Below are 21,125 nucleotides of genomic sequence, written 5' to 3' on the forward strand. Positions count from 1 at the left end.
TTACACGACCAGGATCACCACCAGAGAGTTACATCGTATCGGGGCCTGGCGAAAGCACAGGACCTCCGCGACCAATCAGCGAGCTGCACAAGTATCTGCCAGTACCCACGCACTCTCCTCACCACCTTGCTGTAACCTGGTACCTCCCCGGCCCGGTACCTTTGTGGCCTGGTACCTACCTGGGCTGGTAACTCTCTAGGGCTATACTTCCCTGGGATGATACCTCCCTGGTCTGGTATCTCTCTTGACTAGTACCTACCTGAACTAGTACCTCCCTGAACTAGTCCCTCCCTGGGCTGGTACCTCTCTGACCAGATACCTCTCTGGCCTGATAACTTACTGGAATGGTATTTCACAGGGCTGGTACTTCTCCGGGTTGATATCTCCCTGGACTGGTAACTCCCCAGGCAGGAACCTCCCTGGGTTTGTACCTCCCTGGGCTGTTACATCCCTGGGTTTGTACCTCCCTCGGTTGGCACCACCCCTGACTGGTACCTCCCTGGGCTGCTTTATTCTTAGGTTGGTATCACCCTGGGCTGGTACCACCCTGGGATGAACATTTCAAATCTTGATATTTCTTTTTTTCACGTAAAATTTTTGTTTTCTCATGCACCTCATTTAGATTTTCAAAAAATTCAATTTTGTGTAATGGTTTTATTTTATATTTATTTTTTAATCACGGAGTTACTTTAACTCACGTAAAAATGCATGAAAATAGACTAACGAATATAATTAAAACATGTTTATTACTCTGAATTACAGATATCTATGTAAGTTAACAAAGAAATTAAAGTAACAATATACATACATCTTATAAATAACCTCTTTAACACCGATAAAATTAAAATTTTAAAAATCATTTAATTATGAAAGTGTATTTCTGTAAAGTCACAATCACGTGAGTCACTGAGTTGGCAAGTCGGTGCATTATGCGTGCACAATGCAGCTACACACACGGCGTGGGGCCGTTGGCAAGAGAAGTTGTAGTTCTAGTGATCACGGCCGTAGCTAGAGTCGCAGCTGCCTTTCAACTGCCAGTTGTATCACCAGATGCAGCTGTGGTTTATACAGCAAGGGAAGCACCAGCTGCAACTCTTAATCCCCCTGTGGCACGAGTAGCACCAAGTGCACTGGTACCACTGATAGTGGTCACAGCCGGACAACTGCGCACCTGCGAGCTGTACACTGATGTCAGAAGGAGTTGTATGACTGTCTGCACGGATACTGTCTCGCCGAGAGCCGTGATCCTGGCGCGGATGGTGGAGTAGATGTTCAAGGTGGTGGGGTCGCTGGTCTGCCAGTTGTTCAGCCGCAAGGTCTCTAGACGGCAGACCTGGTCCTGGGTGAAGGAGGGCAGGCTCAGGCGTGCCAATAGAGTGAGGTTGGGCAGAGATAGAAGACTGCTGACTGCACTGTTTAGACTGTTGACAGACGCTGGAGCTATGACAGCGGTCACAGCCGGACAACTGCGCACCTGCGAGCTGTACACTGATGTCAGCAGGAGTTGTATGACAGTCTGCACGGATACTGTCTCGCCGAGAGCCGTGATCCTGGCGCGGATGGTGGAGTAGATGTTCAAGGTGGTGGGGTCGCTGGTCAGCCAGTTGTTCAGCCGCAAGGTCTCTAGACGGCAGACCTGGTCCTGGGTGAAGGAGGGCAGGCTCAGGCGTGCCAATAGAGTGAGGTTGGGCAGAGATAGAAGACTGCTGACTGCACTGTTTAGACTGTTGACAGACGCTGGAGCTATGACAGCGGTCACAGCCGGACAACTGCGCACCTGCGAGCTGTACACTGATGTCAGCAGGAGTTGTATGACAGTCTGCACGGATACTGTCTCGCCGAGAGCCGTGATCCTGGCGCGGATGGTGGAGTAGATGTTCAAGGTGGTGGGGTCGCTGGTCAGCCAGTTGTTCAGCCGCAAGGTCTCTAGACGGCAGACCTGGTCCTGGGTGAAGGAGGGCAGGCTCAGGCGTGCCAATAGAGTGAGGTTGGGCAGAGATAGAAGACTGCTGACTGCACTGTTTAGACTGTTGACAGACGCTGGAGCTATGACAGCGGTCACAGCCGGACAACTGCGCACCTGCGAGCTGTACACTGATGTCAGCAGGAGTTGTATGACAGTCTGCACGGATACTGTCTCGCCGAGAGCCGTGATCCTGGCGCGGATGGTGGAGTAGATGTTCAAGGTGGTGGGGTCGCTGGTCTGCCAGTTGTTCAGCCGCAAGGTCTCTAGACGGCAGACCTGGTCCTGGGTGAAGGAGGGCAGGCTCAGGCGTGCCAATAGAGTGAGGTTGGGCAGAGATAGAAGACTGCTGACTGCACTGTTTAGACTGTTGACAGATGCTGGAGCTATGACAGCGGTCACAGCCGGACAACTGCGCACCTGCGAGCTGTACACTGATGTCAGCAGGAGTTGTATGACAGTCTGCACGGATACTGTCTCGCCGAGAGCCGTGATCCTGGCGCGGATGGTGGAGTAGATGTTCAAGGTGGTGGGGTCGCTGGTCTGCCAGTTGTTCAGCCGCAAGGTCTCTAGACGGCAGACCTGGTCCTGGGTGAAGGACGGCAGACTCAGGCGTGCCAATAGAGTGAGGTTGGGCAGAGATACGAGACTGCTGACTGCACTGGTTGAGTTAGAAGCTATTATTGCATTAGTAGCATTGGAAGCACTGGTTGCATTGGTACCAATGGTTGGACTGGTAGCATTGGTTACATTGGTAGCGCTGGTTACATTGGTAGCGCTGGTTACATTGGTAGCGCTGGTTGCATTGGTAGCGCTAGTTGCATTGGTAGCGCCTGTTGCATTGGTAGCACTGGTCACATTGGTACCAATGGTTGGACTGGTAGCATTGGTCGCATTGGTAGCGCTGGTTGCATTGGTAGCGCTAGTTCCATTGGTAGCGCCTGTTGCATTGGTAGCACTGGACGCATTGGTACCAATGGTTGGACTGGTAGCATTGGTTACATTGGTAGCGCTGGTTACATTGGTAGCGCTGGTTGCATTGGTAGCGCTAGTTGCATTGGTAGCGCCTGTTGCATTGGTAGCACTGTTCACATTGGTGCCAATGGTTGGGCTGGTAGCATTGGTCGCATTGGTAGCGCTGGTTGCATTGGTAGCGCTAGTTGCATTGGTAGCACCTGTTGCATTGGTAGCACTGGTCACATTGGTACCAATGGTTGGACTCGTAGCATTGGTTTCATTGGTAGCGCTGGTTCCATTGGTAGCGCCTGTTGCATTGGTAGCACTGGTCGCATTGGTACCAATAGTTGGACTGGTAGCATTGGTTGCATTGGAAGCGCTGGTTGCATTGGTAGCGCTGGTTGCATTGGTAGCGCTAGTTGCATTGGTAGCTCCTGTTGCATTGGTAGCACTGGTCACATTGGTACCAATGGTTGGACTCGTAGCATTGGTTTCATTGGTAGCGCTGGTTCCATTGGTAGCGCCTGTTGCATTGGTAGCACTGGTCGCATTGGTACCAATGGTTGGACTAGTAGCATTGGTTGCATTTGTAGCGCTGGTTGCATTGGTAGTGCTAGTTGCATTGGTAGCACCTGTTGCATTGGTAGCACTGGTCACATTGGTACCAATGGTTGGACTCGTAGCATTGGTTTCATTGGTAGCGCTGGTTCCATTGGTAGCGCCTGTTGCATTGGTAGCACTGGTCGCATTGGTACCAATAGTTGGACTGGTAGCATTGGTTGCATTGGAAGCGCTGGTTGCATTGGTAGCGCTGGTTGCATTGGTAGCGCTAGTTGCATTGGTAGCTCCTGTTGCATTGGTAGCACTGGTCACATTGGTACCAATGGTTGGACTGGTAGCATTGTATTCATTGGTAGCATTGGTTCCATTGGTAGCACTAGTTTCATTGGTAGCGCCTGTTGCATTGGTAGCACTGGTCGCATTGGTACCAATGGTTGGACTGGTAGCAATAGTTGCATTGGTAGCGCTGGTTGCATTGGTAGGATTGGTTGCATTGGTAGCGCTTGTTGCATTGGTAGCGCCTGTTGCATTTGTAGCACTGGTCGCATTGGTTCCAATGGTTGGACTGTTAGCATTGGTTGCATTGGTAGCGCCTGTTGCATTGGTAGCACTGGTCACATTGGTAGCGCCTGTTGCATTTGTAGCACTGGTCGCATTGGTTCCAATGGTTGGACTGTTAACATTGGTTGCATTGGTAGCACTGGTTGCATTGGTAGCATTGGTTGCATTGGTAGCGCTGGTTGCATTGGTAGGATTGGTTGCATTGGTAGCGCTTGTTGCATTGGTAGCGCTAGTTACATTGGTAGCGCCTGTTGCATTGGTAGCACTGGTCGCATTGGTACCAATGGTTGGACTGGTTGCATTGGTAGCGCTAGTTGCATTGGTAGCGCCTGTTGCATTGGTAGCACTGTTCACATTGGTTCCAATGGTTGGACTGTTAGCATTGGTTGCATTGGTAGCGCCTGTTGCATTGGTAGCGCTGGTCGCATTGGTACCAATGGTTGGACTAGTAGCATTGGTTGCATTTGTAGCGCTGTTTGCATTGGTAGTGCTAGTTGCATTGGTAGCTCCTGTTGCATTGGTAGCACTGGTCACATTGGTACCAATGGTTGGACTGGTAGCATTGTATTCATTAGTAGCATTGGTTCCATTGGTAGCACTAGTTTCATTGGTAGCGCCTGTTGCATTGGTAGCACTGGTCGCATTGGTACCAATGGTTGGACTGGTAGCAATGGTTGCATTGGTAGCGCTGGTTGCATTGGTAGGATTGGTTGCATTGGTAGCGCTTGTTGCATTGGTAGCGCCTGTTGCATTGGTAGCACTGGTCACATTGGTAGCGCCTGTTGCATTTGTAGCACTGGTCGCATTGGTTCCAATGGTTGGACTGTTAGCATTGGTTGCATTGGTAGCGCCTGTTGCATTGGTAGCACTGGTCACATTGGTAGCGCCTGTTGCATTTGTAGCACTGGTCGCATTGGTTCCAATGGTTGGACTGTTAGCATTGGTTGCATTGGTAGCACTGGTTGCATTGGTAGCATTGGTTGCATTGGTAGCGCTGGTTGCATTGGTAGGATTGGTTGCATTGGTAGCGCTTGTTGCATTGGTAGCGCTAGTTCCATTGGTAGCGCCTGTTGCATTGGTAGCACTGGTCGCATTGGTACCAATGGTTGGACTGGTTGCATTGGTAGCGCTAGTTGCATTGGTAGCGCCTGTTGCATTGGTAGCACTGTTCACATTGGTTCCAATGGTTGGACTGTTAGCATTGGTTGCATTGGTAGCGCCTGTTGCATTGGTAGCACTGGTCGCATTGGTACCAATGGTTGGACTAGTAGCATTGGTTGCATTTGTAGCGCTGGTTGCATTGGTAGTGCTAGTTGCATTGGTAGCACCTGTTGCATTGGTAGCACTGGTCACATTGGTACCAATGGTTGGACTCGTAGCATTGGTTTCATTGGTAGCGCTGGTTCCATTGGTAGCGCCTGTTGCATTGGTAGCACTGGTCACATTGGTTCCAATGGTTGGACTGGTTGCATTGGTAGCGCTTGTTGCATTGGTAGCGGTAGTTCCATTGGTAGCGCCTGTTGCATTGGTAGCACTGGTCGCATTGGTACCAATGGTAGGACTGGTTGAATTGGTAGCGCTTGTTGCATTGGTAGCGCTAGTTCCATTGGTAGCGCCTGTTGCATTGGTAGCACTGGTCGCATTGGTACCAATGGTTGGACTGGTTGCATTGGTAGCGCTGGTTGCATTGGTAGCGCCTGTTGCATTGGTAGCACTGGTCACATTGGTAGCGCCTGTTGCATTTGTAGCACTGGTCGCATTGGTTCCAATGGTTGGACTGGTAGCATTGGTTGCATTGGTAGCACTGGTTGCATTGGTAGCACTGGTTGCATTGGTAGCAATGGTTGCATTGGTACCTTTGAATGGACTGGTACCACTGGTTGGGCTGTTGACAGACGCTGGAGCTATGACAGCGGTCACAGCCGGACAACTGCGCACCTGCGAGCTGTACACTGATGTCAGCAGGAGTTGTATGACAGTCTGCACGGATACTGTCTCGCCGAGAGCCGTGATCCTGGCGCGGATGGTGGAGTAGATGTTCAAGGTGGTGGGGTCGCTGGTCTGCCAGTTGTTCAGCCGCAAGGTCTCTAGACGGCAGACCTGGTCCTGGGTGAAGGAGGGCAGGCTCAGGCGTGCCAATAGAGTGAGGTTGGGCAGAGATAGAAGACTGCTGACTGCACTGTTTAGACTGTTGACAGATGCTGGAGCTATGACAGCGGTCACAGCCGGACAACTGCGCACCTGCGAGCTGTACACTGATGTCAGCAGGAGTTGTATGACAGTCTGCACGGATACTGTCTCGCCGAGAGCCGTGATCCTGGCGCGGATGGTGGAGTAGATGTTCAAGGTGGTGGGGTCGCTGGTCTGCCAGTTGTTCAGCCGCAAGGTCTCTAGACGGCAGACCTGGTCCTGGGTGAAGGAGGGCAGGCTCAGGCGTGCCAATAGAGTGAGGTTGGGCAGATACAGCAGACTGCTGACCCCGCATACTGCCATCAGAATCACTGCCGTCGCGAGACTCTGCTTCACCTGAAGCAGCAGTTAGCCATGTAGCTGTTTGAGCTCGACTATGTTTAAGTACTCATAAGGTAACCGGATTATTTGCACCAATAAACTTTTTATCAAATATTCATATCCCAACAAACAGCTTATATCATATCATTTGTGATATAAATAATGGTTGACAAATACATTTTTGTAACTTTATATTATTCAAATGTATTTATGTATATCTGTGCCATGTTTTGAACTTTCTGTCTACTACTTTACTTAACAATTTTTTATTTGTTTATATATAATTTTAAATCAACCAATTTAATTTTATAATCTTTAATTAATAAAATTAAATTTTGACATAAATTAATAGTCACTTAACTTTTAGAAATTTTGTGTAAGAATAAAAATAAATCTAATGTGGGAGTGTTGAGAGTAATGTTTGCCCACAGAAAGGGAATATTTTAAATTATGTTCGAAATAAAAATAATGCAATGCATGAATTTAGTGTGCGTTTACTATGTACGTGCATTAAAAAGTCATAATTAAAATTTTCTTTCTTGGCAACAACATTTTCTCCAAATACATGACCCGGGTATTTATTGTGTACAAATACGAATTACAGTAAGCACATTGTGACCTTTGAAATGCACCCTTTAATTTTTCAAATAAACGAAATATACAGTTAACATCGAAAATAAGAGTTAGCATAGCGCTTGTTTCTTATATAATTAAATAATTTATAAGTAAATGTAAATAACACCAAATTGCAGAACAGTGGCGGATGCATGTACTACGTGTGATTTGCGTTCAGAAATATAACTGAATCACATATTGCGTAGATTTATCTCACTAGGCATTATTTTAAACATAATTACGTTAAACTTTGTTTCCTAGTGTCGTATTATAATTGTATTTTCAACATTAGAACATATGATTTTGCTCGTTACATTGCATTTAAAAGCTACTCAATGTGCACAGGGTGGCATCAAACACTCACACTCATCACCCATAAGCTCACCATCCTGTCCATCCCAGCTGCAGTGCTTAGAGGTGACTCGTCATTTGGCGAGCACGTTGGAGTCGCCCTTGTGCATACACACTCGGTGCCTCAGTATTGTAACTGAGGCCCAGGATCCCAGGAGCCTTGTGTTTGCTCTCTGCTGGTTGTGGGCTGAGCTTCATCAGGACATTCAAATTTTTTCATTCCTTTCGGCTTACTGCGTGTTATCTTTACATTCCTTTATGCTAGCTTCGTGGTATCTTTAAATTATTTCGGCTTACGTCATGTTATCTTTACATTCTTTTATGCTTACTCCGTGTTATATTTACATTCCTTTATGCTAGCTTCGTGGTATCTTTAAATTATTTCGGCTTACGTCATGCTATCTTTACATTCTTTTATGCTTACTCCGTGTTATCTTTACAATCCTTTCTACTAGCTTCCTGGTATCTTTAAATTATTTCGGCTTACATCATGTTATCTTTACATTCTTTTATGCTTACTCCGTGTTATCTTTACATTCTTTTATGCTTACTGCGTGTTATCTTTACATTCCTTTATGCTAGCTTCGTGGTATATTTATATTATTTCGGCTTGCTTCGTGGTATATTTATATTATTTCGGCTTGCTTCGTGTATCTCTACATTCCTTTCTGCTCACTTCGTGTTTTTTATATTCTTTTCTGCTTTCTTCACGTTATCTTTACATTAATTTCTGCTTATTTCGTGTTATATTTTATTTTTTGTGTGTTCAAACTTCCTTTGCATCTTTGTATGAACGAGTGTGACTGATTTTGTCACATCCAGTTAAATTCCTTCGTTTAGTATTTGTTACGGAAAAAATTATTTATGATAGATGTTCTGTCTCCGAAAGTATCAAAATTATTTTTCTCAGTCGGAGACCAGTTATTGAACCATGTCGATGACGAAAGGTAGTGATGGTGTTTTTAATTTATTCTTCTAAGGTCTTCAGAGAACTTCAAGTAGTAGATGGACAGTCTCGTGTTTGAAAAGTGTCTGTAAGCTGCAAACATCTTTATTTATTAACTGAACACTGTAGAACATAGAAGCACATGGTACCTATCCTGGCTATCATCCATCTGCCTGCGAGCAAATTATTTTTGCTTGTTCGGTCGACTGTATGACAAAAATCTCAAGAATCTAGACGGCAAGAAAGAGTGAACAACTTTGTGAATGTTCGAGACACTAAGACACTCGGTGTTGACTGTACCAAGTAGCTTGAGCCAGAGTGGAGAATGAGAGTATCTGTCAAGCTTCACTCGTGTCTGACATACACATCTCAGATACCACTGGTAAACGAAGTAATGCATGCTCAAGCATTGGCCGTCTATTACTGGTCCTCAGAGTCACGTGATTCTTACTTGACCCTTAAATGTGCTAGGTGATGCTGTGACGCTGTACTGGTAGCTCATGAGTTATAGTTAGTTTGCATTTAATTACAAGTTTCGAACATTTCCAGAATATTGGTTGTACATTGAAAATGGAAAATAATGCGTTCTTTAAATGGTTCTTCCAATACGGAATATTGATTTAAGAATTTCGGGCATACAATGTGAAGCATAAATACCTCTTTCACAGAACAACTATTTTTGGTACCAATTTAACACCTTTATTATATCTTTGAAGCATTTTGTTATGTTTTTAGTTTTTTTCTAAGCTTCACTAATTATTTCACTTGTCTAGCTTATATTAAGTTAGAGTTTACTCTTTGCTCATCAAGAATTTGCTGTTACACTATGAGGCCAATAGAAAGTCTCGTTTCTTTTGAGCATAAATTCAGAAATGACTATTTTTAATTATTTTGTTTAGTATTTTCGGTTGTGAACCTTCGTAATGGTCCCATTTTTATCATAGAGTATATTACTGCTGCAAATGAACGTAATTTGTGTTTTGTATGGCAGAAGGATAATTTATGCTAGTAAGTTTCGAGTGATGTGATTGGTCGGCGGCTGTACACGGTCTCCAAATAGGCGAATAAATGCTGTTTTTAAGGAGGAGTTTCGATTAGCCTTCAGAGATGAAGCCCGTCGTTGTCTCTCAGTCAACAGCTTGAAATTATTCTCTAACATTTGGTCAGAAGCAGACTTGGAAGCGATACGTTATAAGATATTATTGAATATCAACATTGGTGATTCGAAATATTCATGGAAGAATAGTTCATAAGAACTATTATATTTAAATTATATTACCGGGACTTGACGTAGCCAACTGGATTAATCGATTAAATAAGCCGAAGCATATATAACTAAAAATAATATGGTAACTAACATTGGTACATAATCATACGAAGGAAACTGATACTAAAAGAATAACTGGAGTAATATTCCATGCCAGAATATTGCCTGAAAATTAACAGGAGCGAACGGACGAAGTTCTAACCACGAGAAACGACAAAACGCCGCCGAAGACAGACTAGACGTCATCAACGAGGCTCTGGGTTCGAGTCCCGCCGAGGTTCTCGAGCTCACCTCGCCAGATGCAGTCCGAGGACAAGGGTTCCACCAGAAGTCGCCCTAATGACCACGCGTGTGCAAGGCCCCTGTCCCAGAATTAGCATCGTCCTACCAAGGGCACACTTTGAGGAACGAGTTCCAAGTAAGACTGTAATAACTAGGCCTTGGCTAGTTATCTGGCACCAACTACTCTCTTGAACCTAGTAAGTTGTCATTTACTGACACGAGCTGTAGAGAAATCTTCTTTCATTAATAAACACTATTTCGGATTCAACGGGTTGAATCATTGAATAATGTATTAAATAGACATATAATACTTGCGTTAATGATATTAGATGGATATGAATATTCAGTTAAAGTCAGGTTATTTCTTACTTGTATCTTGTTCCTTTTTTCTTAACCTTTGTTTAGTTTTGTTTGTTTGCATGATCAACTAGAGGTCCAATTGATTAAGTATGTTTCTTTTCTCTAGTGAATACCGAACATAGTTGGCTCATTTAGCGTAAAATAGTATAAAATCAAAGGATTTCGTTTATTTCAAATAACTTTAATTGATTTACCTGAAGGCATGAGAGTAACTGCCAACACTAAATAAAGATCACGACTAAAGTAAACCTTTTTGCACCTAATCCGCAGATTCGCACGCTGTTATATTGACATATCAAATGTCGGGGGACTCTGCAACATTGCTTCAGTAAAATATTGTATCACATCGCTATTAACGGATGCTTGCCCAGTATGTATTAAATGAAACGTAGGCCTATGTGAGGTATAACTGAAGCTAGGTAAAAGTACTCACCTGGCAGACCATTGCGCCACTCGGCTGGGGAACTGCTGGTTGAGCAGGTGTCGGGGTTAAGTAGTCCCTGAGCCCCGCACACATCAGAGCACCGCGGGGGTTGGCCATGCAGCTGATATCATGAGCAGGGCGTCCCGTGGGGCCGGCCATGTCCTGATATCACCCGATAGCGGCCACATCGAGGCCACACCAACAGAACCTAAGGACATCACCTCGAGGACATTTCCTGCCAAGCCTTGTTCCCGGGGCACGTGGTGAGTGGATCTGGCCTCTGTGCTGCTCGCTCTCCGCTGCCTCTAGGGTAAGAGAGAGCAGCTGCCTAAAGGGCGGGAAGGGAATAGCTTCCTGAATGGCAGGAGAGTCCAGCTGCCTGAAGGGTGGGAGGGAGCAGCTGCCTGAAGGGTGGGAGAGATCAGCTGCCTGAAGGGTGGGAGAGAGCAGCTGCCTGAAGGGTGGGAGAGAGCAGCTGCCCGAGGGTGGGAGGGAGCAGCTGCCTGAAGGGTGGGAGAGATCAGCTGCCTGAAGGGTGGGAGAGAGCAGCTGCCTGAAGGGTGGGAGAGAGCAGCTGCCCGAGGGTGGGAGGGAGCAGCTGCCTGAAGGGTGGGAGAGATCAGCTGCCTGAAGGGTGGGAGAGAGCAGCTGCCCGAGGGTGGGAGGGAGCAGCTGCCCGAGGGTGGGAGGGAGCAGCTGCCTGAAGGGTGGGAGAGAGCAGCTGCCTGAAGGGTGGGAGAGAGCAGCTGCCCGAGGGTGGGAGGGAGCAGCTGCCCGAGGGTGGGAGGGAGCAGCTGCCTGAAGGGTGGGAGGGAGCAGCTGCCTGAAGGGTGGGAGAGAGCAGCTGCCTGAAGGGTGGGAGGGAGCAGCTGCCTGAAGGGTGTGAGAGAGCAGCTGCCCGAGGGTGGGAGGGAGCAGCTGCCTGAAGGGTGTGAGAGAGCAGCTGCCTGAAGGGTGGGAGGGAGCAGCTGCCTGAAGGGTGGGAGGGAGCAGCTGCCTGAAGGGTGGGAGAGAGCAACTGCCTGAAGGGTGGGAGGGAGCAGCTGCCTGAAGGGTGTGAGAGAGCAGCTGCCCGAGGGTGGGAGGGAGCAGCTGCCTGAAGGGTGGGAGGGAGCAGCTGCCTGAAGGGTGGGAGGGAGCAGCTGCCTGAAGGGTGGGAGAGAGCAACTGCCTGAAGGGTGGGAGGGAGCAGCTGCCTGAAGGGTGTGAGAGAGCAGCTGCCCGAGGGTGGGAGGGAGCAGCTGCCTGAAGGGTGGGAGGGAGCAGCTGCCTGAAGGGTGGGAGGGAGCAGCTGCCTGAAGGGTGGGAGAGATCAGCTGCCTGAAGGGTGGGAGAGAGCAGCTGCCCGAGGGTGGGAGGGAGCAGCTGCCTGAAGGGTGGGAGGGAGCAGCTGCCTGAAGGGTGTGAGAGAGCAGCTGCCCGAGGGTGGGAGGGAGCAGCTGCCTGAAGGGTGGGAGGGAGCAGCTGCCTGAAGGGTGTGAGAGAGCAGCTGCCCGAGGGTGGGAGGGAGCAGCTGCCTGAAGGGTGGGAGGGAGCAGCTGCCTGAAGGGTGGGAGGGAGCAGCTGCCTGAAGGGTGGGAGAGAGCAGCTGCCTGAAGGGTGGGAGGGAGCAGCTGCCTGAAGGGTGGGAGGGAGCAGCTGCCTGAAGGGTGTGAGAGAGCATCTGCCCGAGGGTGGGAGGGAGCAGCTGCCTGAAGGGTGGGAGGGAGCAGCTGCCTGAAGGGTGTGAGAGAGCAGCTGCCCGAGGGTGGGAGGGAGCAGCTGCCTGAAGGGTGGGAGGGAGCAGCTGCCTGAAGGGTGGGAGGGAGCAGCTGCCTGAAGGGTGGGAGAGAGCAGCTGCCTGAAGGGTGGGAGGGAGCAGCTGCCTGAAGGGTGGGAGGGAGCAGCTGCCTGAAGGGTGTGAGAGAGCAGCTGCCCGAGGGTGGGAGGGAGCAGCTGCCTGAAGGGTGGGAGGGAGCAGCTGCCTGAAGGGTGTGAGAGAGCAGCTGCCTGAAGGGTGGGAGGGAGCAGCTGCCTGAAGGGTGGGAGGGAGCAGCTGCCTGAAGGGTGGGAGGGAGCAGCTGCCTGAAGGGTGGGAGGGAGCAGCTGCCTGAAGGGTAGGAGGGAGCAGCTGTCTGAAGGGTGGGAGAGAGCAGCTACCTGAAGGGTAGGAGGGAGCAGCTGCCTGAAGGGTGGGAGGGAGCAGCTGCCTGAAGGGTGGGAGGGAGCAGTTGCCTGAAGGGTGGGAGGGAGCAGCTGCCTGAAGGGTGGGAGGGAGCAGCTGCCTGAAGGGTGGGAGGGAGCAGCTGCCTGAAGGGTGGGAGGGAGCAGCTGCCTGAAGGGTGGGAGGGAGCAGCTGCCTGAAGGGTGGGAGGGAGCAGCTGCCTGAAGGGTGTGAGAGAGCAGCTGCCTGAAGGGTGTGAGAGAGCAGCTGCCTGAAGGGTGGGAGGGAGCAGCTGCCTGAAGGGTGTGAGAGAGCAGCTGCCCGAGGGTGGGAGGGAGCAGCTGCCTGAAGGGTGGGAGGGAGCAGCTGCCTGAAGGGTGGGAGGGAGCAGCTGCCTGAAGGGTGGGAGAGAGCAGCTGCCTGAAGGGTGGGAGGGAGCAGCTGCCTGAAGGGTGGGAGGGAGCAGCTGCCTGAAGGGTAGGAGGGAGCAGCTGCCTGAAGGGTGGGAGAGAGCAGCTGCCTGAAGGGTGGGAGGGAGCAGCTGCCTGAAGGGTGGGAGGGAGCAGCTGCCTGAAGGGTAGGAGGGAGCAGCTGTCTGAAGGGTGGGAGAGAGCAGCTACCTGAAGGGTAGGAGGGAGCAGCTGCCTGAAGGGTGGGAGGGAGCAGCTGCCTGAAGGGTGGGAGGGAGCAGCTGCCTGAAGGGTGGGAGGGAGCAGCTGCCTGAAGGGTGGGAGGGAGCAGCTGCCTGAAGGGTGGGAGGGAGCAGCTGCCTGAAGGGTGGGAGGGAGCAGCTGCCTGAAGGGTGGGAGGGAGCAGCTGCCTGAAGGGTGGGAGAGAGCAGCTGCCTGAAGGGTGGGAGAGAGCAGCTGCCTGAAGGGTAGGAGGGAGCAGCTGCCTGAAGGGTGGGAGAGAGCAGCTGCCTGAAGGGTGGGAGGGAGCAGCTGCCTGAAGGGTGGGAGGGAGCAGCTGCCTGAAGGGTAGGAGGGAGCAGCTGTCTGAAGGGTGGGAGAGAGCAGCTGCCTGAAGGGTAGGAGGGAGCAGCTGCCTGAAGGGTGGGAGGGAGCAGCTGCCTGAAGGGTGGGAGAGAGCAGCTGCCTGAAGGGTAGGAGGGAGCAGCTGCCTGAAGGGTGGGAGGGAGCAGCTGCCTGAAGGGTGGGAGGGAGCAGCTGCCTGAAGGGTGGGAGGGAGCAGCTGCCTGAAGGGTGGGAGAGAGCAGCTGCCTGAAGGGTGGGAGGGAGCAGCTGCCTGAAGGGTAGGAGGGAGCAGCTGCCTGAAAGGGTGGAAGGGGGCAGCTGCCTGAAGGGTAGGAGGGAGCAGCTGCCTGAAGGGTGGGAGGGAGTAGCTGCCTGAAGGGTGGGAGAGAGCAGCTGCCTGAAAGTTGGGAGGGAGCAGCTGCCTGAAGGGTGGGAGGGAGCAGCTGCCTGAAGGGTGGGAGGGAGCAGCTGCCTGAAGGGTGGGAGGGAGCAGCTGCTTGAAGGGTGGAAGGGAGCAGCTGCCTGAAGGGTGGGAGGGAGCAGCTGCCTGAAGAGTGGGAGAGAGCAGCTGCCTGAAGGGTGGGAGGGAGCAGCTGCCTGAAGGGTGGGAGAGAGCAGCTGCCTGAAGGTTAGGGAGAGAGCAACTGCCTGAAGGGTGGGAGGTAGCGGCTGCCTGAAGGGTGGGAGAGAGCAGCTGCCTGAAGGGTGGGAGAGAGCAGCTGCCTGAAGGGTGGGAGAGAGCAGCTGCCTGAAGGGTAGGAGGGAGCAGCTGCCTGAAGGGTAGGAGGGAGCAGCTGCCTGAAGGGTGGGATGTAGCAGCTGCCTGAAGGGTGGGAGAGATCAGATGCCTGAAGGGTAGGAGGGAACAGCTGCTGAAGGATGGGAGAGAACAGCTGAAAGAAGGGTGGGAGAGAGCAGCTGCCTGAAGGGCGGGGAGAGAGCAGCTGCCTGAAGGGTAGGAGGGAGCAGCTGCCTGAAGGACGGGAGAGAGCAGCTGCCTGAAGGGCGGGAGAGAGCAGCTGCCTGAAGGGCGGGAGAGAGCAGCTGCCTGAAGGGCGGGGAGAGAGCAGCTGCTTGAAGGGGAAGGAGGGAGCAGCTGCCTGAAGGGTGGGAGAGAGCAGTTGCCTGAAGAGCGGGAGAGAGCAGCTGCCTGAAGGGCGGGAGAGAGCAGCTGCCTGAAGGGCGGGGAGAGAGCAGCTGCTTGAAGGGTAGGAGGAAGCAGCTGCCTGAAGGGTAGGAGAGAGCAGCTGCCTGAAGGACGGGAGAGAGCAGTTGTCTGAAGGGCGGGAGAGAGCAGCTGCCTGAAGGGCGGAGAGAGAGAAGCTGCCTGAAGGGCGGGAAGAGAGAAGCTGCCTGAAGGGCGGAGAGAGAGAAGCTGCCTGAAGGGCGGGAAGAGAGCAGCTGCCTGAAGGGCGAGAGAGTGCAGCTGCCTGAAGGGCGGAGAGAGAGCAGCTGCCTGAAGGGCGGGGAGAGAGCAGCTGCCTGAAGGGTAGGAGAGAGCAGCTGCCTGAAGGGTAGGAGAGAGCAGCTGCCTGAAGGGCGGGAGAGAGCAGTTGCCTGAAGGGCGGGAGAGAGCAGCTGCCTGAAGGGCGGAGAGAGAGAAGCTGCCTGAAGGGCGGGAAGAGAGCAGCTGCCTGAAGGGCGGGGAGAGAGCAGCTGCCTGAAGGGTAGGAGAGAGCAGCTGCCTGAAGGGTAGGAGAGAGCAGCTGCCTGAAGGGTAGGAGAGAGCAGCTGCCTGAAGGGTAGGAGAGAGCAGCTGCCTGAAGGGCGGGAGAGAGCAGTTGCCTGAAGGGCGGGAGAGAGCAGCTGCCTGAAGGGCGGAGAGAGAGAAGCTGCCTGAAGGGCGGGAAGAGAGCAGCTGCCTGAAGGGCGGGAAGAGAGCAGCTGCCTGAAGGGCGGGAGAGAGCAGCTGCCTGAAGGGCGGAGAGAGAGCAGCTGCCTGAAGGGCGGGGAGAGAGCAGCTGCCTGAAGGGTGGGAGAGAGCTGATACCTGAAGGGTGTATGGGAGAAGCTGCCTGAAGGGCGGGAGAGAGCAGTTGCCTGAAGGGCGGGAGAGAGCAGCTGCCTGAAGGATGGAGCCAAGGAGCCACGTGCAGGCGGTGGCAGACACGAGCAGAGCGACAAGCTGCGCGCTGGACGAGTCATCGTGCCGGATGCCAGAGATGCGGCTCGGCCATAGAGCAGACACCCCGCGGAGCCGGGCAGGATCAATGTGCTGCACTTCCTGGGAGTGACGGGGCTGTTTGTTGCTCGAGCCCGGGAGGGGACCGCGCTGTGAGTCACCGCCGCTGGAGGGATACCGCTGGCCTGTGACCGCGTGGACGTCGCTCTCTGTGCTTTCCTCCGGGAGTACCTACAGGTGACTGTGTGTAGGGGGAGGTGTGATATCAGCATGCCACCACCTATTATTATGTTGGGGGGGATTATTAACATTTTGTTGATATGGTGGTTTTCGTAAATAGACGCGTAATAAAATTTACTGTACTGACAAATGCTTAAATTAAGGAAATATTATTTGTTTCAAATAAGTCTAGTACTTGTAAATTACTTTGTTAGGAATTAATGTACTAATATTCAAACATTTGGGGATTATTTAGGCCAATAATATTTTGTTAGTAACATTTTAAACAACCATATTGTTTCCTAGGGAACAGCAGACCGGCCTGTCGCCCCGCAGAGTCTGTGTGCGCGGGGTAGTGGGAGGGGGATGGGTTGCTGACTGCAGAGCGCCCCTTCCCCCGGCTAGGATAGTGCGACCCCAGCAGATACACCGCTTGCTCTCGGACACTGGTCCCTATGAGCCCTCTGCACGTGACAGAGCTAGAGCTGTGCAACATCCAACCTTGGCAATGTGTTGTTATGTTTCAAATACACTTATAATACGCAACTGCGGTGTAACGAGAGCTAAGATGTTGCAGCGACGGGCGAGAGTTGCCCGGGGGGAGGGGGGACAACAAACCTTGGCAGCACAATCAGCCCGACCAGTAGTCCACTGCGCAGCCTTCACTGTCAGTCAGGGCGATAGCAGAGCGGCGATAGCCGCGAGGCCTGGCCCAATGTTCACCGCAGTACTATCTAGGCCTGCGATTGTTTCCCTGCAGGCTAGACTCAACCCACCTGTACGTAATGAAGCCTGTTTGGAGTGTTCATTGGTCGCTAACTCCTCCTGGTCTACAACTGCTGTCCAGTCACCGACGTGAGCAGATGTGTGTGCGCTTCCAGTCCACTCTGCCAGCCAGGGACTCCGTGCAGTAGCCGCGGATACACTCACAAGTCTAGTCTCGGCCTGGCAGGAGGGAACCGGCCACTTCCAGTCCACTCTGCCAGTCAGGGACTCCGTGCAGTAGCCGCGGATACACTCACAAGTCTAGTCTCGGTCTGGCAGGAGGGAACCGGCCACTTCCAGTCCACTCTGCCAGTCAGGGACTCCGTGCAGTAGCCGCGGATACACTCACAAGTCTAGTCTCGGTCTGGCAGGAGGGAACCGGTCACTTCCAGTCCACTCTGCCAGTCAGGGACTCCGTGCAGTAGCCGCGGATACACTCACAAGTCTAGTCTCGGCCTGGCAGGAGGGAACCGGCCACTTCCAGTCCACTCTGCCAGTCAGGGACTCCGTGCAGTAGCCGCGGATACACTCACAAGTCTAGTCTCGGCCTGGCAGGAGGGAACCGGCCACTTCCAGTCCACTCTGCCAGTCAGGGACTCCGTGCAGTAGCCGCGGATACACTCACAAGTCTAGTCTCGGTCTGGCAGGAGGGAACCGGCCACTTCCAGTCCACTCTGCCAGTCAGGGACTCCGTGCAGTAGCCGCGGATACACTCACAAGTCTAGTCTCGGCCTGGCAGGAGGGAACCGGCCACTTCCAGTCCACTCTGCCAGTCAGGGACTCCGTGCAGTAGCCGCGGATACACTCACAAGTCTAGTCTCGGTCTGGCAGGAGGGAACCGGTCACTTCCAGTCCACTCTGCCAGTCAGGGACTCCGTGCAGTAGCCGCGGATACACTCACAAGTCTAGTCTCGGCCTGGCAGGAGGGAACCGGCCACTTCCAGTCCACTCTGCCAGTCAGGGACTCCGTGCAGTAGCCGCGGATACACTCACAAGTCTAGTCTCGGTCTGGCAGGAGGGAACCGGTCACTTCCAGTCCACTCTGCCAGTCAGGGACTCCGTGCAGTTGCCGCGGATACACTCACAAGTCTAGTCTCGGCCTGGCAGGAGGGAACCGGCCACTTCCAGTCCACTCTGCCAGCCAGGGACTCCGTGCAGTAGCCGCGGATACACTCACAAGTCTAGTCTCGGCCTGGCAGGAGGGAACCGGCCACTTCCAGTCCACTCTGCCAGTCAGGGACTCCGTGCAGTAGCCGCGGATACACTCACAAGTCTAGTCTCGGCCTGGCAGGAGGGAACCGGCCACTTCCAGTCCACTTGGCCAGCCAGGGACTCCGTGCAGTAGCCGCGGATACACTCACAAGTCTAGTCTCGGCCTGGCAGGAGGGAACCGGCCACTTCCAGTCCACTCTGCCAGTCAGGGACTCCGTGCAGTAGCCGCGGATACACTCACAAGTCTAGTCTCGGCCTGGCAGGAGGGAACCGGCCACTTCCAGTCCACTTGGCCAGCCAGGGACTCCGTGCAGTAGCCGCGGATACACTCACAAGTCTAGTCTCGGCCTGGCAGGAGGGAACCGGCCACTTCCAGTCCACTCTGCCAGTCAGGGACTCCGTGCAGTAGCCGCGGATACACTCACAAGTCTAGTCTCGGCCTGGCAGGAGGGAACCGGCCACTTCCAGTCCACTCTGCCAGTCAGGGACTCCGTGCAGTAGCCGCGGATACACTCACAAGTCTAGTCTCGGCCTGGCAGGAGGGAACCGGTCACTTCCAGTCCACTCTGCCAGCCAGGGACTCCGTGCAGTAGCCGCGGATACACTCACAAGTCTAGTCTCGGGTCTGGCAGGAGGGAACCGGTCACTTCCAGTCCACTTGGCCAGCCAGGGACTCCGTGCAGTAGCTGCGGATACACTCACAAGTCTAGTCTCGGTCTGGCAGGAGGGAACCGGTCACTTCCAGTCCACTCTGCCAGTCAGGGACTCCGTGCAGTAGCCGCGGATACACTCACAAGTCTAGTCTCGGCCTGGCAGGAGGGAACCGGCCACTTCCAGTCCACTCTGCCAGCCAGGGACTCCGTGCAGTAGCCGCGGATACACTCACAAGTCTAGTCTCGGGTCTGGCAGGAGGGAACCGGTCACTTCCAGTCCACTTGGCCAGCCAGGGACTCCGTGCAGTAGCCGCGGATACACTCACAAGTCTAGTCTCGGTCTGGCAGGAGGGAACCGGCCACTTCCAGTCCACTTGGCCAGCCAGGGACTCCGTGCAGTAGCCGCGGATACACTCACAAGTCTAGTCTCGGTCTGGCAGGAGGGAACCGGCCACTTCCAGTCCACTTGGCCAGCCAGGGACTCCGTGCAGTAGCCGCGGATACACTCACAAGTCTAGTCTCGGTCTGGCAGGAGGGAACCGGCCACTTCCAGTCCACTCTGCCAGTCAGGGACTCCGTGCAGTAGCCGCGGATACACTCACAAGTCTAGTCTCGGTCTGGCTGGAGGGAACCGGTCACTTCCAGTCCACTCTGCCAGTCAGGGACTCCGTGCAGTAGCCGCGGATACACTCACAAGTCTAGTCTCGGTCTGGCAGGAGGGAACCGGCCACTTCCAGTCCACTCTGCCAGTCAGGGACTCCGTGCAGTAGCCGCGGATACACTCACAAGTCTAGTCTCGGCCTGGCAGGAGGGAACCGGTCACTTCCAGTCCACTCTGCCAGTCAGGGACTCCGTGCAGTAGCCGCGGATACACTCACAAGTCTAGTCTCGGTCTGGCAGGAGGGAACCGGCCACTTCCAGTCCACTTGGCCAGCCAGGGACTCCGTGCAGTAGCCGCGGATACACTTACAAGTCTAGTCTCGGTCTGGCAGGAGGGAACCGGCCACTTCCAGTCCACTTGGCCAGCCAGGGACTCCGTGCAGTAGCCGCGGATACACTCACAAGTCTAGTCTCGGCCTGGCAGGAGGGAACCGGCCACTTCCAGTCCACTTGGCCAGCCAGGGACTCCGTGCAGTAGCCGCGGATACACTCACAAGTCTAGTCTCGGTCTGGCAGGAGGGAACCGGTCACTTCCAGTCCACTCTGCCAGTCAGGGACTCCGTGCAGTAGCACGGATACACTCACAAGTCTAGTCTCGGTCTGGCAGGAGGGAACCGGCCACTTCCAGTCCACTCTGCCAGTCAGGGACTCCGTGCAGTAGCCGCGGATACACTCACAAGTCTAGTCTCGGCCTGGCAGGAGGGAACCGGCCACTTCCAGTCCACTCTGCCAGCCAGGGACTCCGTGCAGTAGCCGCGGATACACTCACAAGTCTAGTCTCGGCCTGGCAGGAGGGAACCGGCCACTTCCAGTCCACTCTGCCAGTCAGGGACTCCGTGCAGTAGCCGCGGATACACTCACAAGTCTAGTCTCGGTCTGGCAGGAGGGAACCGGTCACTTCCAGTCCACTCTGCCAGTCAGGGACTCCGTGCAGTAGCCGCGGATACACTCACAAGTCTAGTCTCGGCCTGGCAGGAGGGAACCGGTCACTTCCAGTCCACTCTGCCAGCCAGGGACTCCGTGCAGTAGCCGCGGATACACTCACAAGTCTAGTCTCGGGTCTGGCAGGAGGGAACCGGTCACTTGCTTGCACGTCAATTCCCGAAGGAGTCTTGTCGAGAGAAAAAAAGTAGTTCATCAAAGTTGAATGCTGTAGTGGCTGTTGCATGACTCAAAACAAACATTCAACAATTTCTCGTTTAATCATTTGAAGTTGGAAAAAGAACCAATAGTTGTATAATCTTCCTTCCTTTCATTGCTCTCTCGTAGGTTTATGAAACGAAAGTTTTACAATATGAACCCCATTGGCGGTCTAGAATGTGAGTTCCCATCGATGCAGTCAAACCTTTCTCTGTAGCTGATGCATGTTTCACGGAAGGTAGCTAGTAACTGTGGCATTAATGATTAAAAAAAAAAATTACGAAACAGAAAAAGCTCAGTAGTCATGGCTGTACTTTGTGCTGAATCTCATATTGCATACAAGGAAAGTTGTGCCTACTTTGCCTTTCGAAACAGGTTTGACCGTAATTCCAGGGCTTGCGAAAGGAAGGCGTTACCTCCATTCTTAGCTGTTTTGAAT

General features: G+C 52.9%; 1 protein-coding gene across 1 annotated transcript; it reads right to left on the minus strand.

The window, feature by feature from the left end:
• LOC134540666 (autotransporter adhesin BpaC-like) lies at positions 1-10,824 on the minus strand. The gene is made up of 4 exons (XM_063383537.1): positions 10,808-10,824; positions 5,593-6,568; positions 1,172-4,443; positions 1-45 (listed from the first exon to the last, which is right to left on the minus strand). Exons 1-4 carry the CDS (start codon positions 10,817-10,819, stop codon positions 1-3), a joined length of 4,305 nt encoding a protein of 1,434 aa, XP_063239607.1. The 5' UTR covers positions 10,820-10,824.
• Positions 10,825-21,125: the final 10,301 nt, after the last annotated feature.

The sequence above is a fragment of the Bacillus rossius genome, chromosome 17 (assembly GCF_032445375.1).
Source record: "Bacillus rossius redtenbacheri isolate Brsri chromosome 17, Brsri_v3, whole genome shotgun sequence".
Classification (NCBI taxonomy): domain Eukaryota; kingdom Metazoa; phylum Arthropoda; class Insecta; order Phasmatodea; family Bacillidae; genus Bacillus; species Bacillus rossius.

Excerpts from the sequence above, each read along its gene's own strand:
- LOC134540666 (XM_063383537.1), bottom strand. Across the intron at positions 4,444-5,592 it reads TTCAACCAGTCCTACCATTG|GCGCTACCAATGCAACCAAT; the intron begins GTACCAATGCGA and ends CCAATGCAACAG. Across the intron at positions 46-1,171 it reads CATCAGTGTACAGCTCGCAG|GCCCCGATACGATGTAACTC; the intron begins GTGCGCAGTTGT and ends TGCTTTCGCCAG.